Below are 16,068 nucleotides of genomic sequence, written 5' to 3' on the forward strand. Positions count from 1 at the left end.
GCTGCTCTTCATTGCAACCTAGAGATGTTTAGTGATCAGACTCAGAAGGCACCAATAAACAAAAAGTATTTATTTGGAAATTTCCAAACTAACCCAAAATGGTACTTGCTGCCCTGTCCACTCCCCTTCCCCCAACCCGCCACCGTGCAGACATCCACACTTCCCTTACCCGTTTCCCTCTAGCCTTTCTGAGGCCACAGAAGTTAAGTCTTCCTACAGGAGACTTCACTTTATCCCACTGCCCGACACCCAAGGAGATGATGGCGGCTGGAGCCCTTGAGCCGCTTGCATAGATTAAGAAAATGAGGGGGGGGGCACCAAGTAGAGCTCCTAGGAAAACCCCCAACCCATCCCTGTACAAAAAGATGTTTCCCACTTAGAAAACCTGTTCCCCAAATAGTGCAAATACCTGAAGGAAAGGAAGAGACCAGCAGTGACACTGGGCTTGTGGGAATGGCAAAGAACTTTGGTATAGAAAGGCCAGGGAGAGCCTGGGATGTGCCCTCTTACCCCTGCTGGCTCCCTGGAGCCAGCTCTGACCTCCATGAGGTCAACACCTGTAAACATAAAAACCCAGGGGCATTTGGTTCTGAAATTTTGCAATTACAATGTCAAAGCCCAACCCCCTAGGGCTGCCACAGCCCCCAGAGGTCCTGTTCAGGTCTGCCCACAAGGACAGAGGAGGCATCTGCTGAACCCAATTAAAGCCAACGCAAAAGTGAATAATAAGGCTGTGGGGCCCAAGCGACTATGAATCCTATGACTACATTTATGCAACTAAAGCCGGGGAGATGGGGTGGCAGAGGCTTGTCCATCCCATCCTATCCCACCTCCCTCTAACCCCAGCTGGGGCACAGACGGTGGCACCATTCCAGTCGGAGGAGGAGGGAGTGGCTGCAGGAATAAAGAAGGCTCCCTGAGCTGCTAGGTCAGGCGGATTCCCAGCACCTGTTCCAGTTCCTGCCTGCGCTGCTGCACCTGAGGGATGGGAAACAGAAAGGACAGGTGAGCTGGAGACCTGCAAATTCATAAAAGGAAGGAAAAAGAAGACAGGCCTTTTTCATCTGGAGCTATTGGGACCAGGAAATCTTAACTAGGCCTCACCTTGGCAAAAATGTGCCTGCCTACAGCTTCCTGGGCCCAGGGCTGATGGTAGAAAGCAGCTCGCCTTTCTTCCTCCGGGTTACCTATCACATCTGTGATGATCTATTAGAAGAGAGCAGAACGCATGAAAGCACCTCTAACAATCCATCAAAGGAATAAGGGAGGAAGGATGGTTTGGTATCCCTGCCGGGTCTTAGCTCCCAAGTCAAACCCTCCCTCCCTAACCCATCCTCTCATACCTTGAGATCTCGTCGCTGAGAACGCAACCATTCCTGAATGAAGTCCTGTGGGTCAGTGCTGAAACTGAGCATGAAATCCCTCTGAGTCTTCAGCTGGTTGATGGACTCAATGGTTTCATGGATCTGAGGAGAGTTGTGTCAGGCAGACCCATTCTCCCTGGGGTTCTGCTCAAAGCATAAGAACAGAAACCCCATCCCAAGGGTCTAGGGCTTGGGGATAAGGAGGAACTATCAGAGCTTACCCCAAGAGGGCAAAAGCCTACCTTAATATCCAGGGATGCAATCTCCTGTTGGTTGGTTGTGGAAGCTAGAAAGTTGCTCATCTGTGCCTTGAGTGGATCATCTACCTCAACATCAATATCGTAACAAGCTGTCTTCTTCTGGTCATTGGGGTCCACACTAGGCCAGACCAGAAGGGGAAAGGATGGGGATGAAATACACACCACAGATCCTGGGGGACCATTTAATTTCTGTACAGCAAATGCAAAAGGGTTCACTATTTTCCTAAAGAACCAAAATAAGGGTGGTCCTTCTAAGCCTCCAAACACTTGCTTACCTGATTACATGATTGATGACGATAGGGTCCGGATGCTGCAGCAGCCCCGCCAGTTTCATGGGGATCTCAGAGAAACGAAGACGCCCACAGCTAAAGATCTAGGGAGGAAGCAAAGGGTAAGACAGGGCTAGGCTGTAAGCAGGGCTGAGGGGTAGCTGGCTAAAGACTAGGAAGTGTACACAGGGCATCCCAGGGGCTACAGGACCAGCAGGGCCCCCCCCCCCCCCCCGAGTAATGTGAAGCAGAAGCTATTTCAAAAAGGACTCAGAGGCTAGCATGGAAGAAGTGAGCAGAGAGCATGAGGGAGGGCACAGCAGGAAGGTAGTGGAGTGCTAACCTGACGAAAGTAGCGGTTACAGTTGATGTATTCATGCTCGTGCCCATCTTGCAGCTGGTTGTGTTTAATGTACAGCCACAGTGCCTGCATGATGGCAGCCCGGGTCTGGGTGTGCACACCGAGGAGCCGGGCCAACCGAGGGTCCAGTTTGTATTGGGGCGGCTGTGGAGAGAGCAGGGTGCAAAGTCAGAGCAGAAGCCCAGCTGCCGCACAGGCAACTATGTATTCACCACAGAGCAGCTCTCTGAAATCACCTGATGGTCCAGCATAAGCAGGAGGGTACACTTGACATTAAGGTCCCCGGGGCGTTTCACTTGGAAGCCATCTGTCTCTTGGGTTGTAGGCAAACGGTGCCACTGGTGGGGAGAAGGGTCCGTTGTATGGAACAGCACACACGTTTTCCCCACATGTGGGACTAGAGCCAATTCTGTGTCCCCCAAACACATCAAAGGGTGGTTCCCAAGGCTGTGGCCCAAAGTTCATTGTATCACCTTACTCTCCCCTTGGCTTAGGCTGGTCTCACCTCCACCAGATGGTTATCAGGTCCATAAAGCTCCTTATCCAGCTCAATGACCAGACTCTTAAAAAATGAAGAAAACTTCCTCTTCTGTTTGCTGGGCTAAGAAAGGGGAAGGAGAGGCTCATTAGCTACCTAACCCCCTCCCTCTCCCCATCCTACCCCCAACACAAAAGGGAGGCCTATTCCAGTCCTGGTACTGAGCAGGAGTTGGGCCTTTCATAAGACAACAGGACTCTGGGGAATGGTGGGGTAGGACTGGAGGAGTTCCCAATAGTAACATCTCTTATCTCCCTTCTGTGTTCTCCCCACAAACCCCTTTCATTTTCTTTTTTTTTTTCTTTTTGGGGTTAAGTGACTTGCCCGGGGTCACACAGCTAGTAAGCATTAAGTGTCTGAGGTCGGATTTGAACTCAGGTCCTCCTGAATCCAGGGCCAGTGCTCTATCTACTGTGCCACCTAGCTGCCCCAACCCCTTTCATTTTCAACTCACATCATCCAGTAGTTTCCCCTCCACTCGAAGTTCCCAGGAAGCCACTTTATCCCCTGCTGGAACGGACCCCGGGGCTCCTACTGCAGCCCCTGAAGCTCCTGCCCCTTCACCTTCAGCCTTGCTGGGACTGAACGTGTTAGAAATGTAGATTCGAAGCTTTCGTTTTTGCTACATAGAAAGAGACAGGGCATCTCTTGGGGTGAGGCTTGGTTCATGTTAAAAGACTACCACCCACCCATCTCAAAAGGACTGTCTTAGAGCAGACCCAGATCCCAATTCTAGATGGAATCCAAGAGAACAACCACACCTCTTAAGCTGGGAAAACCCCCAGAATCCTGCCCCAATGCCACCCCAGTGTCTGCTCAGGATCACTGATGCTAGAGGAAAGGCAAGAGCATTTGGGGAGGAAGGGAACAGGGAATATACACACCGTCAACGGTTTCTTGATGGCCTCCTGGATCTCCATTCGTTTACGGGCAATTGTTTGGTCCAGTTTCCGCTCGAAGGCCAAGAGGTCCATATATGCCTGAGACTCTGGGACTAGCTCCCGGATCTTGTAGATAAACATCAAACATCCGACACTTAGTTACCTCCCCAACCCTGTATCAGCTGAATATGCATTTATGGATCAAAGATCTGGGACTATAAGGGACCTTAGAGGTCATCTAGTCTACCCCCTTCATTTTACAGATAAGGAAACCCTGACCAAGAAAGGTTAAGTGACTTGTCCACAATCACACAGGTGGTAAGACTCAGGTCCCGTGACTCCAAGTTTCATTCTCTTTCCACTGCACCACGTACAGTGTAAGAGAATTCCCTGTCCCTGCCAGTTACCCACAGGGCTTTCCTCCCAAGCCTACTACTTACTCGCTGAGGTAGAACCTTATCTGCCATCTTTCTTCTCTTCAGCCTGGGAAGGAGAGAGATCAGACATTCACCCGGGGGCTTGATGAGACCACAGACCATCTCTCCCCATCACCTCTTTACCCCAGGTCCTAGATTCTCAACCTTCTAGGAGAGGCCTGTCAGAAGACAAGCCTCCATCATTTTGCTCTCAGGCCAGGAAGAAACCTTTCTGTCAGGAAGGGTAGTGGTAGGGAGGGCAGGGAATACACAGGACTTACCCTCGGCGCTGGGTGGGCATTGGAGGCTGGGGCTGCGGCACAAGTAGACGTTTCCGGAAGGGGTCCATCATGGTAGGTGGCATCCCAGGTCGAAGTGGAGAAGCTGCGCCAAAGGGAGTGCCAGCCGGGGGTCCCACCTGGAGGCCACCCATGGGCATCCTGCTTCCTGGAGACATGCCAGGACGCTGTAGGGAAAGTGGAACAGTTGAGACATAGGCTACTGGGTATGCTCGCCAAGGCCTTCCACCCACCCCCTCCATCCTGGTCCTCTTGGTCACTAACGGCACATTTCCCACCCTGGGCTACATAGAGCTCTAACTAGTCCACCGTGAGATGACTCAGTGGAAGACAAAGGGGAGCAGGCGTCTGGATGCAAAAATACAAGCCACACCTGCCCCACCCCCACCAACCGCCCAGGCAGTTGTGCCAGCGAATAGGATGGGAGCAGCCTTAGCAGCACAAAGAACAAGGGGAAAATCTTTCCTCTAGAGTGAACTGGTGGGAGGCACCCAACCTCTTTAGGTTCTATCTCCCAGCATGCTGTGCTACCTTTCCTGAAGGCTCAGAGGGACCTGTCAAGGGCCCTTCACCTGGTACCGCTGAGCCCCTCCCTTTTGCCCCAGCTTACAGCACAAGCAAGGGAAAGCATTCTGGTTGGGCCGTACAAACCGCCACCTGTTATGTTAGGCAGAAGCCAGGCTAATACTGATAATGTGGCTGTACTAAGGAAGACGGCTCAGAGACAGATGGTGGGTCAAAGCCACAAGCAGCCCCTCCTACCTACCCCCACCCCCTCCCAGTCCTACTATGATTCAGAAGACAATCCACCTGTGCCACCAACACCACCAAGCAGTGAGAGGGAAGACTCACAATTGGGGCTGTCTATGGAAGGGCTAAGAAGGGTTCCCACACACCACCCGCTCAGTGCAAAGAGATCTAGGAAGCAAAGCAGGGGCACTGGGCCTTTTAAATACCCCAAATACCTAACCCAAATTGGGCCTTTCCCTCAAAACATAGGTACCTAAGTAACCTGTGAGACAGAAGATGCCTCTGCTTCTGTCCTTGACCCTATCCCTTCCTCTAGTATATTTATTGTTCCCACAATCATCTCATGCACTTACCTTTAGTTTCTCTATCTAGTGGCCCATTCCCTAGTGCCTATAAACATGGCCAGGTCTCTACAATCTTAAAAAACCCTCACTTGACCTGGCAATCCCTCCAGCTGTTGTCCTCTATCTTCCTTCCCTTTTACAACCAAATTCCTAGAAAAAACATTTATTGCCTCTACTTCCTCTCCTCTCAATTTGACTTCCAATCTTATCCACTTCACTAAAGTTACAGATGATCTCTTTTAGTTTTTATTTATTTTTTTTTGGGGGGGGGGGTAGGGCAATGAGGGTTAAGTGACTTGCCCAGGGTCACACAACTAGTAAGTGTCAAGTGTCTGAGGCTGGATTTTAACTCAGGTCCTCCTGAATCCAGGGTGGGTGCTTTATCCACTGCACCACCTAGCTGGCCCCTACGGAGGATCTCTTAATTGCCACACCCCACAGATTCTTCTTAATCCTTATCCTTTTTTTTTTAAGTGAGGCAATTGGGGTTAAGTGACTTGCCCAGGGTCACACAGCTAGTAAGTGTTAAGTGTCTGAGGCCGGATTTGAACTCAGGTACTCCTGACTCCAGGGCCGGTGCTCTATCCACTGCGCCACCTAGCTTCCCCAATCCTTATCCTTTTTGACATCTCAAAAGCATTTGACAGTGACACTCCTATATACTCTCTCTACCCAGTCTTCATGACATGCTCTCTCTTGGCTGGCTTCCCGCCTATCTGACTGCTCCTTCTCAAAAGTCTCCTTTGCAGGAAATAGATCTTGTTCTGTTACCAAGGCTCTGTCCTAGGCCCTCTTCTCTTTCTTATATTTTCCTCCCTTGGTTATCCCATTCAAGTCCCAAGGGTTCAATTATTATCTCTATGCAGATGACTCCTAGATCTAAACAAAGCCTTACTTTCTCTCTCCTATGCTCCAGTCCTGCATCAGCAAATACCTAGTAGATGTTTCCAACTTATTATCTTAGAGGCATCTCAAATTCAACATGTCCCAACACAGAATTCATTATTTTCCCCTTAAAAATCTACCTTTCTACAGGCAGCTAGGTGGCACAGTGGATGAAGCACTGGCCCTAGAGTCAAGAGGACCTGAGTTTAAATCCGGCCTCAGACACTTAACACTTACTAGCTGTGTGACCCTGGGCAAGTCACTTAACCCCAATTGCCTCACACTCACACACAATATCAAAAATCTACCTTTCTTCCACACTACCCTATCAAACTTCTGTCAAGGGCACCAGCATCATTCTGATCACTTAGCTTTGCAACCTCAACATCACCCTCAACTCTTCCCTCATCCCACATAGCTAATCATTTCCCAAGTCTTGTTTTTGTCTCCACATCCCTCACATTCATGGCCTTCCTTCCACGCATATGGCCACAACTTTAGTTTACCGACTTTGTTGTCCCTAGACTAGACGAATGCAATAAACTCCTAACTGACTCCCTGCCTCAGGTCTGCCCAATCCAATCCCTTCTTCATATAGCTGCCCAAGTTATAATCCCAAAGCACAGTTCTGCATGTCTCCATTGCTCAATAAAGTTCCGTGGCTCACCATTACTTCCAGAATATAAACCTTTCTGTCTGGCATTTGAAGTCCTTCACCACATGTGGCCTTCTTACTGTTCCTGACTTATGAAAAACCTTCTATCCCCTATGTCTGTGCCTCTGTATCTCCTCCTCACCTCTGACTCGTAAAATCTGTAGCCTCCTTCAGTGCTCTGGCCCCTCCTAATTCCCCAGATGCTAGTTACCACCCCTCCCCCAATGATCTTGTATTTCTTTTGTATATGCACATACATGATGTTTCTCTCTGTGGAATCTAAGTTCTTTGAGGACAGGGCCTATCTCATTCTTGTCCTTGTTTCCCCAGCACTAGTACAGTACCTGGGACATAGATGCTTGTTGATGGCTTGACCCCAATTGTTTCCAATTACCTGGTCAAACCATTGTCACCTCAACTCTCCTCCCCAAGGTCTATATATCTGAGTCCTGCTAACCCAGTGTTTGGCACTCATGGGAGAGAAAAGTGCTCAGAGTCCTTGAAGCACCAACTACACCAACTACCATTCTTGGTAGGTGCTCTTAACATAGGAAATGCCTAGCTGAGAAGGCAAAAATTAGGTCTGGGTGTAGGTTCTAGGCCAAACACCTGCTCCAGACCTCGTCTCAAGGCCCCCATAGGCTAAGGCCTTTCCCATATGGCAGATGGGTTATAAGCACATACCTTCATGGAAGAGATCACCCTACAGTATTTTGTCCCAGCTTGCCTCAATCCCTCCCCCAAATTCTTCCTGGATTATGTCTTGGTTTAAGAAAGCTAGCTGGGCAACTAGGTGGCGCAGTGGATAGAGCACTGGCCCTGGAGTCAGGAGAACCTGAATTCAAATTCGGCCTCAGACACTTAACTAGCTGTGTGACCCTGGGCAAGTCACTTAACCCCAACTGCCTCACGAAAGAAAGAAAGAAAGAAAGAAAGAAAGAAAGAAAGAAAGAAAGAAAGAAAGAAAGAAAGAAAGAAAGAAAGAAAGAAAGAAAGAAAGAAAACTAGGGAATCAACCTAGTTTTCCCTGGTCTATCTGGGGCAGTTCTGGGGACACTCTTCCCTATATTTAACTCCCACCCCATCTCCTGACTCTCTGAACTACGAGAGGTGTATCATCTTCCTTGAACTAAATATGAGCCAGAATCAAGAACTGCTTTGGCCCTTATCACTGAGACAAGATTGGCTGGTCAGGGGTAGAGAATGAAGCCCAGTGACAGTGCACCCCTACAACGGTGCTCCAAACAGCAACTTTGCAAGAGCCAAAACACACCGCATTTTGACTAGAAGGGTCTCAGCAGAAAGGGGAACAGACTATTCCTACATACCTATAAAGGTTTCAAGGAAACAAAGCATGTCACTGTTTTTAGGACACTACTGCTGAGCTGTCCAAATATCAACAGCTGCTGAGTTGTTCCTCTTTCTTCAGCAAGCCCCTACTACCCCCTACTCTCTTCCTCATTTTTCCCTACAGCCTCTTAGAGTCCTTGTTCCCCAGCTCATCCTACATTCCTAGTAGTACTGATACCCCATCACGAAGTCCTCTACTTGTAGACATTCTACTAGCTGGTCTAGGAGAGAGCACAAAGAGGGCCCACTGGCTCCTCAGCTCAGCCAGTTGGCCAGAGCCCAGAAAGATCTTCCCACCCATCCCCGCCAAATTCCCCTAGATTCAGATCTGCCCTTCCCTACCAGAGCAAGGAAGCACTGATTCCCTAAAGTCTCATGATTTAAATAGCCTGGCCGATTTTAAATTTGCCATGTTCAAGGCTATTCCCATGAATTCCATGTTGGAATAAATTCTACCTAGGGCTCCTGTGAGAGAATGGGAGGGGGGGGGAGGGGAGGAGATAAAGTTGAGAGGGAATATAATTCAATCCCATTCAATCATCTCAAAGCTGGAAGGGTTTTTGTTAAAACTGTGAGTCAGTTCTAGGCTTGAAGTTGCCTAGGTATTGGCAATTCATGTCAAAGTTGACAGGCCCAGGGAAGTGATTTGTTTTGGGACCTCCCTGGTACCATCTTGGCTCTAAGAGTCCTCAAGGAACTTGGGGGAGGAGAGATGAACCACTGGGCTTTGGGACCAGGGTCAATATGGCTAGTCATATCCAATCAGCTGGAAAAGGTAAGAGGGAAAATGCTATCAACAGTTATCATCTGAAAGCCCTGGCAGAATGCACAGGTGTGCATCCCCTACCCTCTGTAAGCTGCTTTCCTTCTGCCTGGAGACTTAAACCCAGCAACCAAAGACTTTGCGTGGATCAGCAAAGAAAATCTAACACTAAGGTAGGTAGCTTAGTCTTCAGTCCAGCCAAAAGTGGACAGAAATGAAACAGGTGTGTAGGGAATGAGGGTAGGAGGGGATGCAACTCATAAGTATTCACAAACAATCTAAAACAGAGAGATTGGGGAACTGGGCTAACCGAGTGTGAGGTCCCAACTAACTAGACCCTAAAACAATCCCTGTGTGATATTGCCTTCTAGAGGCAGGGCTAACTAACCTTTGACCTCCAGGAATGTCCATCTAGTTAGCTTTATGAATAAACTCTAAGACATCTGGGATAGTAGAGAGTGGGGCAGAAAGAGTTACATGGCTAACTCCTATCCTTCAGAACTCCCTCCTTTTCCTGGACTCCTGTAGGCCCAGACCTGGACTCAGTGGAATCTCTCTGAACCCTCTGGCTCCAATTAGCTCCCAGACACAATGAAGCAAAGCGCTGAGAAGAATGTCTGCCTTTGCCTGGGCTGGAGCTGGGCTGTCGTGGGCTGGGCCTCTTTTCCCTCGAGGACTTAACCAGGTTACCTACCTGGCTTAATTAACTCAATTATATCCCATTTCTTGAAAACCCGATGGAGGAAACCAAATGGACCTCCTCGGTTCTTAGTGCACAAGGAAAAGCTCTATTCAACTTAATTCTAAGCTTCCTAGCAGTGGGGTAGCCATTTCTCCCTCCAAAAAAACCTGCCACTTAAAAGTTACATAAAACTAACAGGCCACAAGATAAAATACTACCAGCTCATGACTCTATGAAACGGAAAAGGCCTGAAGCAAAGACTTCCTAGGAAATCCAGTCCTGCAATAGCACTACCTTCATAAGCACCCTACCCCTAAGTAATCCTAATCTCCTATAGTTTGTTCATTTCCCTCTGGAAACCCAGGATTCCTCTCTTCCCGTGGAAAGCCTTAGACCCTTTCTGCCAACAATCCCTGAACTCCTGAGGTGCCTCCTTCTGTTCCTGAGCACCTCACACTTGTAGCCCTGATTTGCACCAACATCCCCACTGCCTCCCATTTCCATTTCCACCTCCTCACATACCCATTTATTACCCCTCTTCCTTCAACAGCCAGTGTGGCATTTACTCTCATGTTCCCAAGCTGGATGTCCCAGGTCTGGCCTTAGCGCACATATACCCCAACTCTCCCCCGACCCCCATCCCCACCTGCTCTTCAATCAGAGGGCTTGGGTTCAAAGTCGACACTTACTATCTATGTGACCTCGGCCAAGTGACTTAACCTCTCAGGCCTCAGTTTCCTCATCTGTAAAATGGGGGATAAGGGGAATGTAGGCCTGGGTGACCTCCGAGTTCCCTTCCAAAGTCTACGCTCCTATGATGGTGCCCTTATCTTGGGAAGCCACGGGCCTGGGGAAGTCCCGGACTTAGTGTTCTGTGTTCTAGGTCCGCCCCACAACCCTAACTGTAGTTGGCCTTGACCCCGGGCTGGAGGGTGACCCTTGAACTTGGCACCGAGAGCCCCGCTTCCTCTGCCGGCGGGTGTTCGGCCAGGCCCCTGCACCCGAGCCCCGGCTAACTCCATGCCGTTCCCCGCCCCTGCCTCCCGGCCCCCGACCCCGCACCTGATACTGCGCCGCGGGCCCCGCGGGCCCCATGGGGCGGAAGGCGGCGGCCCCGGGCCCCCCAGCGCCACCAGCAGGCCCTGGGCCCCTCAACGCCGCTCCGGGCAGCATCCCGGGCCCCGCGGGGGGCGGGGGGGCCCCCAGGGCCGCCGCCACCGCCCCCCCGCCGGGGCTCAGAGGGGGCAGCGGGAACCCGCCCGCGCCGCGGCCCGACATCGTTCCGTCCCGTCTGGCCTCAGCCGCGATCCAGGTTCCGGGCTCGGCGCCCAGGGAACCCGCTCCGGGATCCGAGCTCCGGGACTTCCGGGTCCAAGCTCCGGTCTTTACTGATCCAGGTTCCGGGACTTCCCGGTCTGGGACCCGAGATTTCCTGATCCGGGTTCCAAAATCTGCACTGATCCGGTATGGATCGGGTAGGTCCTAGCTCCGCTCCTGGGCTGAGGGGCGTGGGGGCAGGGAGGGGAAATCCAGATCTGGGCTCAGTACCGCGCCCGCTCGCTGTAAGTTCAGCCCTCTGTGGGGAGTTAGAGGGGCGGCCCTACTTCCCGCTGACAGCAACAAACTACTGACTCCGCCCAGCCCCAGGCTAGGCCCCGCCTATATCTCCTGCCTCACCCAATCCCAGGGCCATCTCCCTCAAATCCCGCCCCTCGCGAGAACCGCCTCTAACTGCCGGCTCCTCTCCCTCTTTTCGCCAGAACCCCGCCTCCTTCCTTCCAACCACCTCGCCCGCCAGCGGCCTCTTCCGCCTTCCTGCTCTGTTCCCGCCCCCTGCAGGAAAGGAGAGCAAGACGGGGAGGAGGTTAGGGATTCGTGGGTTGGACGGGAACCCCGGTCGGCCCGAAGCTGTCTGGCACTCTCACACGCTTCTAACTAACCCCTAGTAAATTTCACTGTGTTGAGTTTAAGACTCAAGGCCCGTGGGGGATTCCCGCAGTGGCTCAGTTGAGTGCCCGAGGGCAGGTTCCCTATTCATTCCCAAAGGAAGAGAAAGCAAGCAAAGGGACAGAGATGCAAGCAAAACCAGCCCCTCCAGTCTTTGCAGGGCTGCAGAGGTGGGTGGGGGGACCTGGGCGCCCCGCGATCCCGCCCCCATTCACCCACTTCCGCGTGGCTGGGCATGGGAATGTGCGCCCACTTGGAAGAAACTGATTCCTTGCCTAGCTCTGCATGATTGACTGATTGGTTATTCACATTAGATTAAACATTTAATAGTCCACGGGTTGTCAGTGGGCATTTATGAAGCCCTTATTGTGTGCCACACATTGTGCTAAGCCCTGGGGACACAAATACAAGCAAAAGTATGGTTCCTGCCCTCAATGAACTTACACTCTAATTAATAATAGTAGCTGGGGGCAGCTTGGTGGCACAGTGGATGGAGGACCTGAATTCAAAACCGGCCTCAGATACTTGACACTAACTGTGTGACCCTAGGCAAGTCACAACCCTAATTGCCTCACCAAAAAATAAATAAATAACTAAATAAATAACATTTAGTACTTGCCATGTGTCGGGCGTTGTACTACACTAGTTCATTTGATCCTTCCAAACACCTTGCCGGGCAGCTAAGTGGCACAGTGGATAAAGCACTGGTCCCAGATTCAGGAGGAACTGAGTTCAAATCTAGCCTCAGACACTTGACACTAGCTGTGTGACCCTGGGCAAGTCACTTAATCCTCATTGCCCCACAACCAGAAAAAGGAAAAAAAAGAATGAACACCTTGGGAGGTAAGTGCTATTAATATCATCCCCATTTTACAAATGAGGCAAACTGGTGAAGTGATTTGATTTGCCCAGGGTCACACAGCTAGTATGTGTCTGAGGTTGGATTTGAATTTAGGTCTCCATGACTCCAGGTCCAACACTCTATCACTAAGTCTCCTAGCTGCGCTGTTTTTATTTTTCTAATAGGGAAAAGTAACAGATAAAAAGGAGTTGAAGGGATTGGGAGTGTGCAGGGGCCTGGAGTGGGGTTGGAGAAAGTCAGAGAATAAAAGTTGGTTGATTTGAGCCTTTCTTCCAAATGGAGGTTCAAGAAGGAACTAATGGGATAAGGGGGCCACTGGGAGAAGAGGTGGAGGGAGAGGGCAGCTGAAACATGGTGGCAAAATCCAGAGGCGACTTTCTGGTCAGGGCCATTCCACAAAATAGAGATTCCAGGAGGAACTCACCAGTTATTATATTGTTTTGTTCTAATCCCGACTCTGACCTTGCTTGGCAAAGAGTATTATTTGTAGCATGAATTGCTTCACTGCAGGATTCCTTCATTCATTCCTTCATCTTCTGACATGCATTGCAAAGGGTGCTGATGGAGGGAGCATCTCATCAATCTCCTGTTATAGCATTTAAAGTAGCTTGATTTTCATGGGGTAGCAAAGAACTGGAAACAAAGTTTTGATTGGGGAATGGCTTAACAAATTGTAGTGCATGAACATAATGCAATCCTACTGTGCTGTAGGAAACCTATAACTCTGATGAATACATAGAATCATGGGAAGACTTCCATGAATTGATGCAAAGTGAAGTAAGCAGAGGTTGGAAAACAAAATACACGATGACTAAAACCATGCAAATAGAAAAAGCAACAAACAATGCAGCTTCCTTTTGTGGGGTCTTCCTCCATTAGACTGTATGTAAACTCTTAGAGAGCAGGGACTGACTTTCTTACTTGTATCCCCAGTGCTTAGAACATGTCTGCTGCAATAGATACCTAATGAATGCTTATTGATTGATTCTGGTTCAGTCTCTCCATATCTGCTCTATTTTGCTACTTAATCCTTGGCGCACATGCCAGCTCTGTCACTTACTATCTGTGTGACTTTGGCAAGTCATTTAACCTCTGTAAAACTCAGTTTTCCTCATCTGTATAATAAGGGGCTGGACTAGATAATTTTTTTTAGTCATATAAAACATTTCTGTGTTAGCCATGTGGGGCAGGGGAGTAGGAGAAGCAAGAAAAATAGAAAAAAATTATGCTTCCATCTGCACTCAGTCCATCAGTTCTCTATCTGAAGGTGGAAAGAATTTTTCACTAGATAACTTTAAAAGTCTAAATGGCTTGCAGCTCTAAATCGATGCTCTTCTGATCTCCCATTGGAGTGATTCTTGTTCCTCACTATTACCCTCGTCCTATTTCTTTGGCACTTTTCACAAACTGCTTGGCTGAACACTCATGGTTTCCCTTCTAAGAGGCAACTCATCTTAGTCCTTTTTTTCTTTTCTTTTTCTTAGATTCCCCTTGATAAATTGCTGATCAGTCTTGTGCATTCTGAGATGTCAAAGGCCTTCTTCACCCTCACTCTTTACCCCAAATGCATATTTCTACTTGAGAAAGGGGTTAATGTGACCACAAGATACAAGTAAAAATAATTTAACTTTTCGGTTTGTTCCTCATTTTACACTTGTAGAAAAAGGGAAATGGCAACTTTTACCCCAACATCCTACGGTTTAAGAATTTAAAAAATAAGGCCATAGATTAAATTTCTTATGTCAGATGCCATTTCTGTTCTTGAAGTATGACTTAAAGTATCCCCACCTCCATAAACTGCTGTTTCTGAGCTCTTTTTTGAATTCTGAATGAATTTATCAGAATGATTTGTGACCTCATGGATTCAAATGTTCCTTCAATAGTGCAGATTGCAACCCATCCATCCCACCTTGTGAGAATTTTGCTGTCCTCACATGTTTCCCAAAATGTATTTTTTTATTTACGATGTATATTTGTCCCAAGAACTTTGTTTTTCTTTTCTTTATTTTCCCCAGGACATGAGGGGAAGAAGGGAAGGCAAGAGAAGATAGAATGGCCAAAAAAGGAGGGGGGGGGGTGCCACTGAGACTTTTTTTTTTTTTTACAAAAATGGAGAGAAGGCTAGAAAGACCAGACAAGTAAGATAGCTTTGAAAGGTACAAGGTAAAGTTATACACTTTTTTTGGGGGGGGGGTGGGGGGGAGTTATATACTTTATGTTTTATGGGTTTTTTTGGGGGGCAGGGGAACAATGAGGGTTAAGTGACTTGCCCAGGGTCACACAGCTAGTTAAGTGTCAAGTGTTTGAAGCTGGATTTGAACTCAGGTCCTCCTGAATCCAGGGCTGGTACTTTATTGAAGTTATACACTTTAAAAAGAGAGAGAGAACAGTATATAAGAGAGAGTTGCAGTTTCAGGTACAGCCTGAGCTGAATTTGACCAGTTTTAACTTGGAATGTGGCCTTTGAGCATGCCAGATTTTAACAAACATGGAACTAGATGGCCCCTTAACATGTGGGTGGAATAATCTCCTTGATTGGCTGCCTGGCTCTTTAAAATGGTGCAAGGAGCTGAACAGGGTCTCTTTTACCATTTTTCTGCAGTTCCCTTTTCATAAAGTAAGCTCATGACCCAGCTCTGAGAAGTGGGCCTGGGGTGGGGGGGGGGGGGTGTCTGTTTCTGTTTTATACTGTTTGTCCTCAGTTTCAGGTGTCTGTCAGAGATGATCCCCATTGGGCTCCTGAATTCTAGCCATTGTGACTTGGGAGCCAAGATTGTGGTGGGATGATGCAGCCTGACATGGAAATCCTGAGAGCTGAGATGCCAGGGATTCAGAGCCCCAGAAGGGTTTTGGACTTGGAACTTCGACTGTCCTTTATGGGAAATGAGCTAAACTGTGAACCTAATCCACTTTACCTCCCTATGGGGTATTCCAGGGACTATGTTTTGGATGATATCTTCTGAAGTGAATATCCCTTTGTAGAAGTTCCACATGTATAATCCTCTCTTTTCTGCTATGTAAGTGGGAAATGCCCACTTTGTTTGATGTTTGTTCAGTTCAGAATAAAAATTTTAATTAAAAAAATGTTTCCCACAGGGGATTCACCCAATATTTAGGTGGCACAATGGATAGAGTATTGGGCCTGGAATCAGGAAGACCCGAGTTCAAAAGAGGCCTTAGATACTGTGTGACCCAGGGCAAGTCACTTATCTCTGCTTCAGTTTCCTAGGCTGCAAAATGGGAATAATAACAGTATAGACCCTAAGGGTTTTGTTTTGTTTTGTGGGGTTTTTTTAGCTTCTTTTTTGTTTGTTTGTTTGTTTAGTGAGGCAATTGGGGTTAAGTGACTTGCCCAGGGTCACACAGCTAGTAAGTGTTAAGTGTCTGAGGCTGGATTTGAACTCAGGTACTCCTGACTCCAGGGCTGGTACTTTATCCGCTG

The 16,068-nt window shown here is 48.7% G+C and overlaps 1 protein-coding gene across 2 annotated transcripts; it reads right to left on the minus strand.

Annotated features, from left to right (window-relative positions):
• Positions 1–55: 55 nt before the first annotated feature.
• On the minus strand, positions 56–11,421 carry SMARCD2 (SWI/SNF related, matrix associated, actin dependent regulator of chromatin, subfamily d, member 2). Of its 2 annotated transcripts, none has more exons than XM_044001126.1 (13): positions 10,880–11,421; positions 4,371–4,555; positions 4,114–4,156; positions 3,677–3,799; positions 3,247–3,414; positions 2,760–2,855; positions 2,491–2,592; positions 2,237–2,398; positions 1,900–1,997; positions 1,607–1,742; positions 1,344–1,466; positions 1,105–1,206; positions 56–978 (listed from the first exon to the last, which is right to left on the minus strand). In XM_044001126.1, exons 1-13 carry the CDS (start codon positions 11,093–11,095, stop codon positions 925–927), a joined length of 1,608 nt encoding a protein of 535 aa, XP_043857061.1. In that variant the 5' UTR covers positions 11,096–11,421; the 3' UTR covers positions 56–924. The 2 variants fall into 2 exon arrangements, with proteins under 2 accessions (XP_043857061.1, XP_043857062.1); XM_044001127.1 differs by lacking the exon at positions 10,880–11,421 and adding an exon at positions 10,507–10,521.
• Positions 11,422–16,068: the final 4,647 nt, after the last annotated feature.

This window comes from Dromiciops gliroides, chromosome 4 (genome assembly GCF_019393635.1).
Source record: "Dromiciops gliroides isolate mDroGli1 chromosome 4, mDroGli1.pri, whole genome shotgun sequence".
Classification (NCBI taxonomy): Eukaryota; Metazoa; Chordata; class Mammalia; order Microbiotheria; family Microbiotheriidae; genus Dromiciops; species Dromiciops gliroides.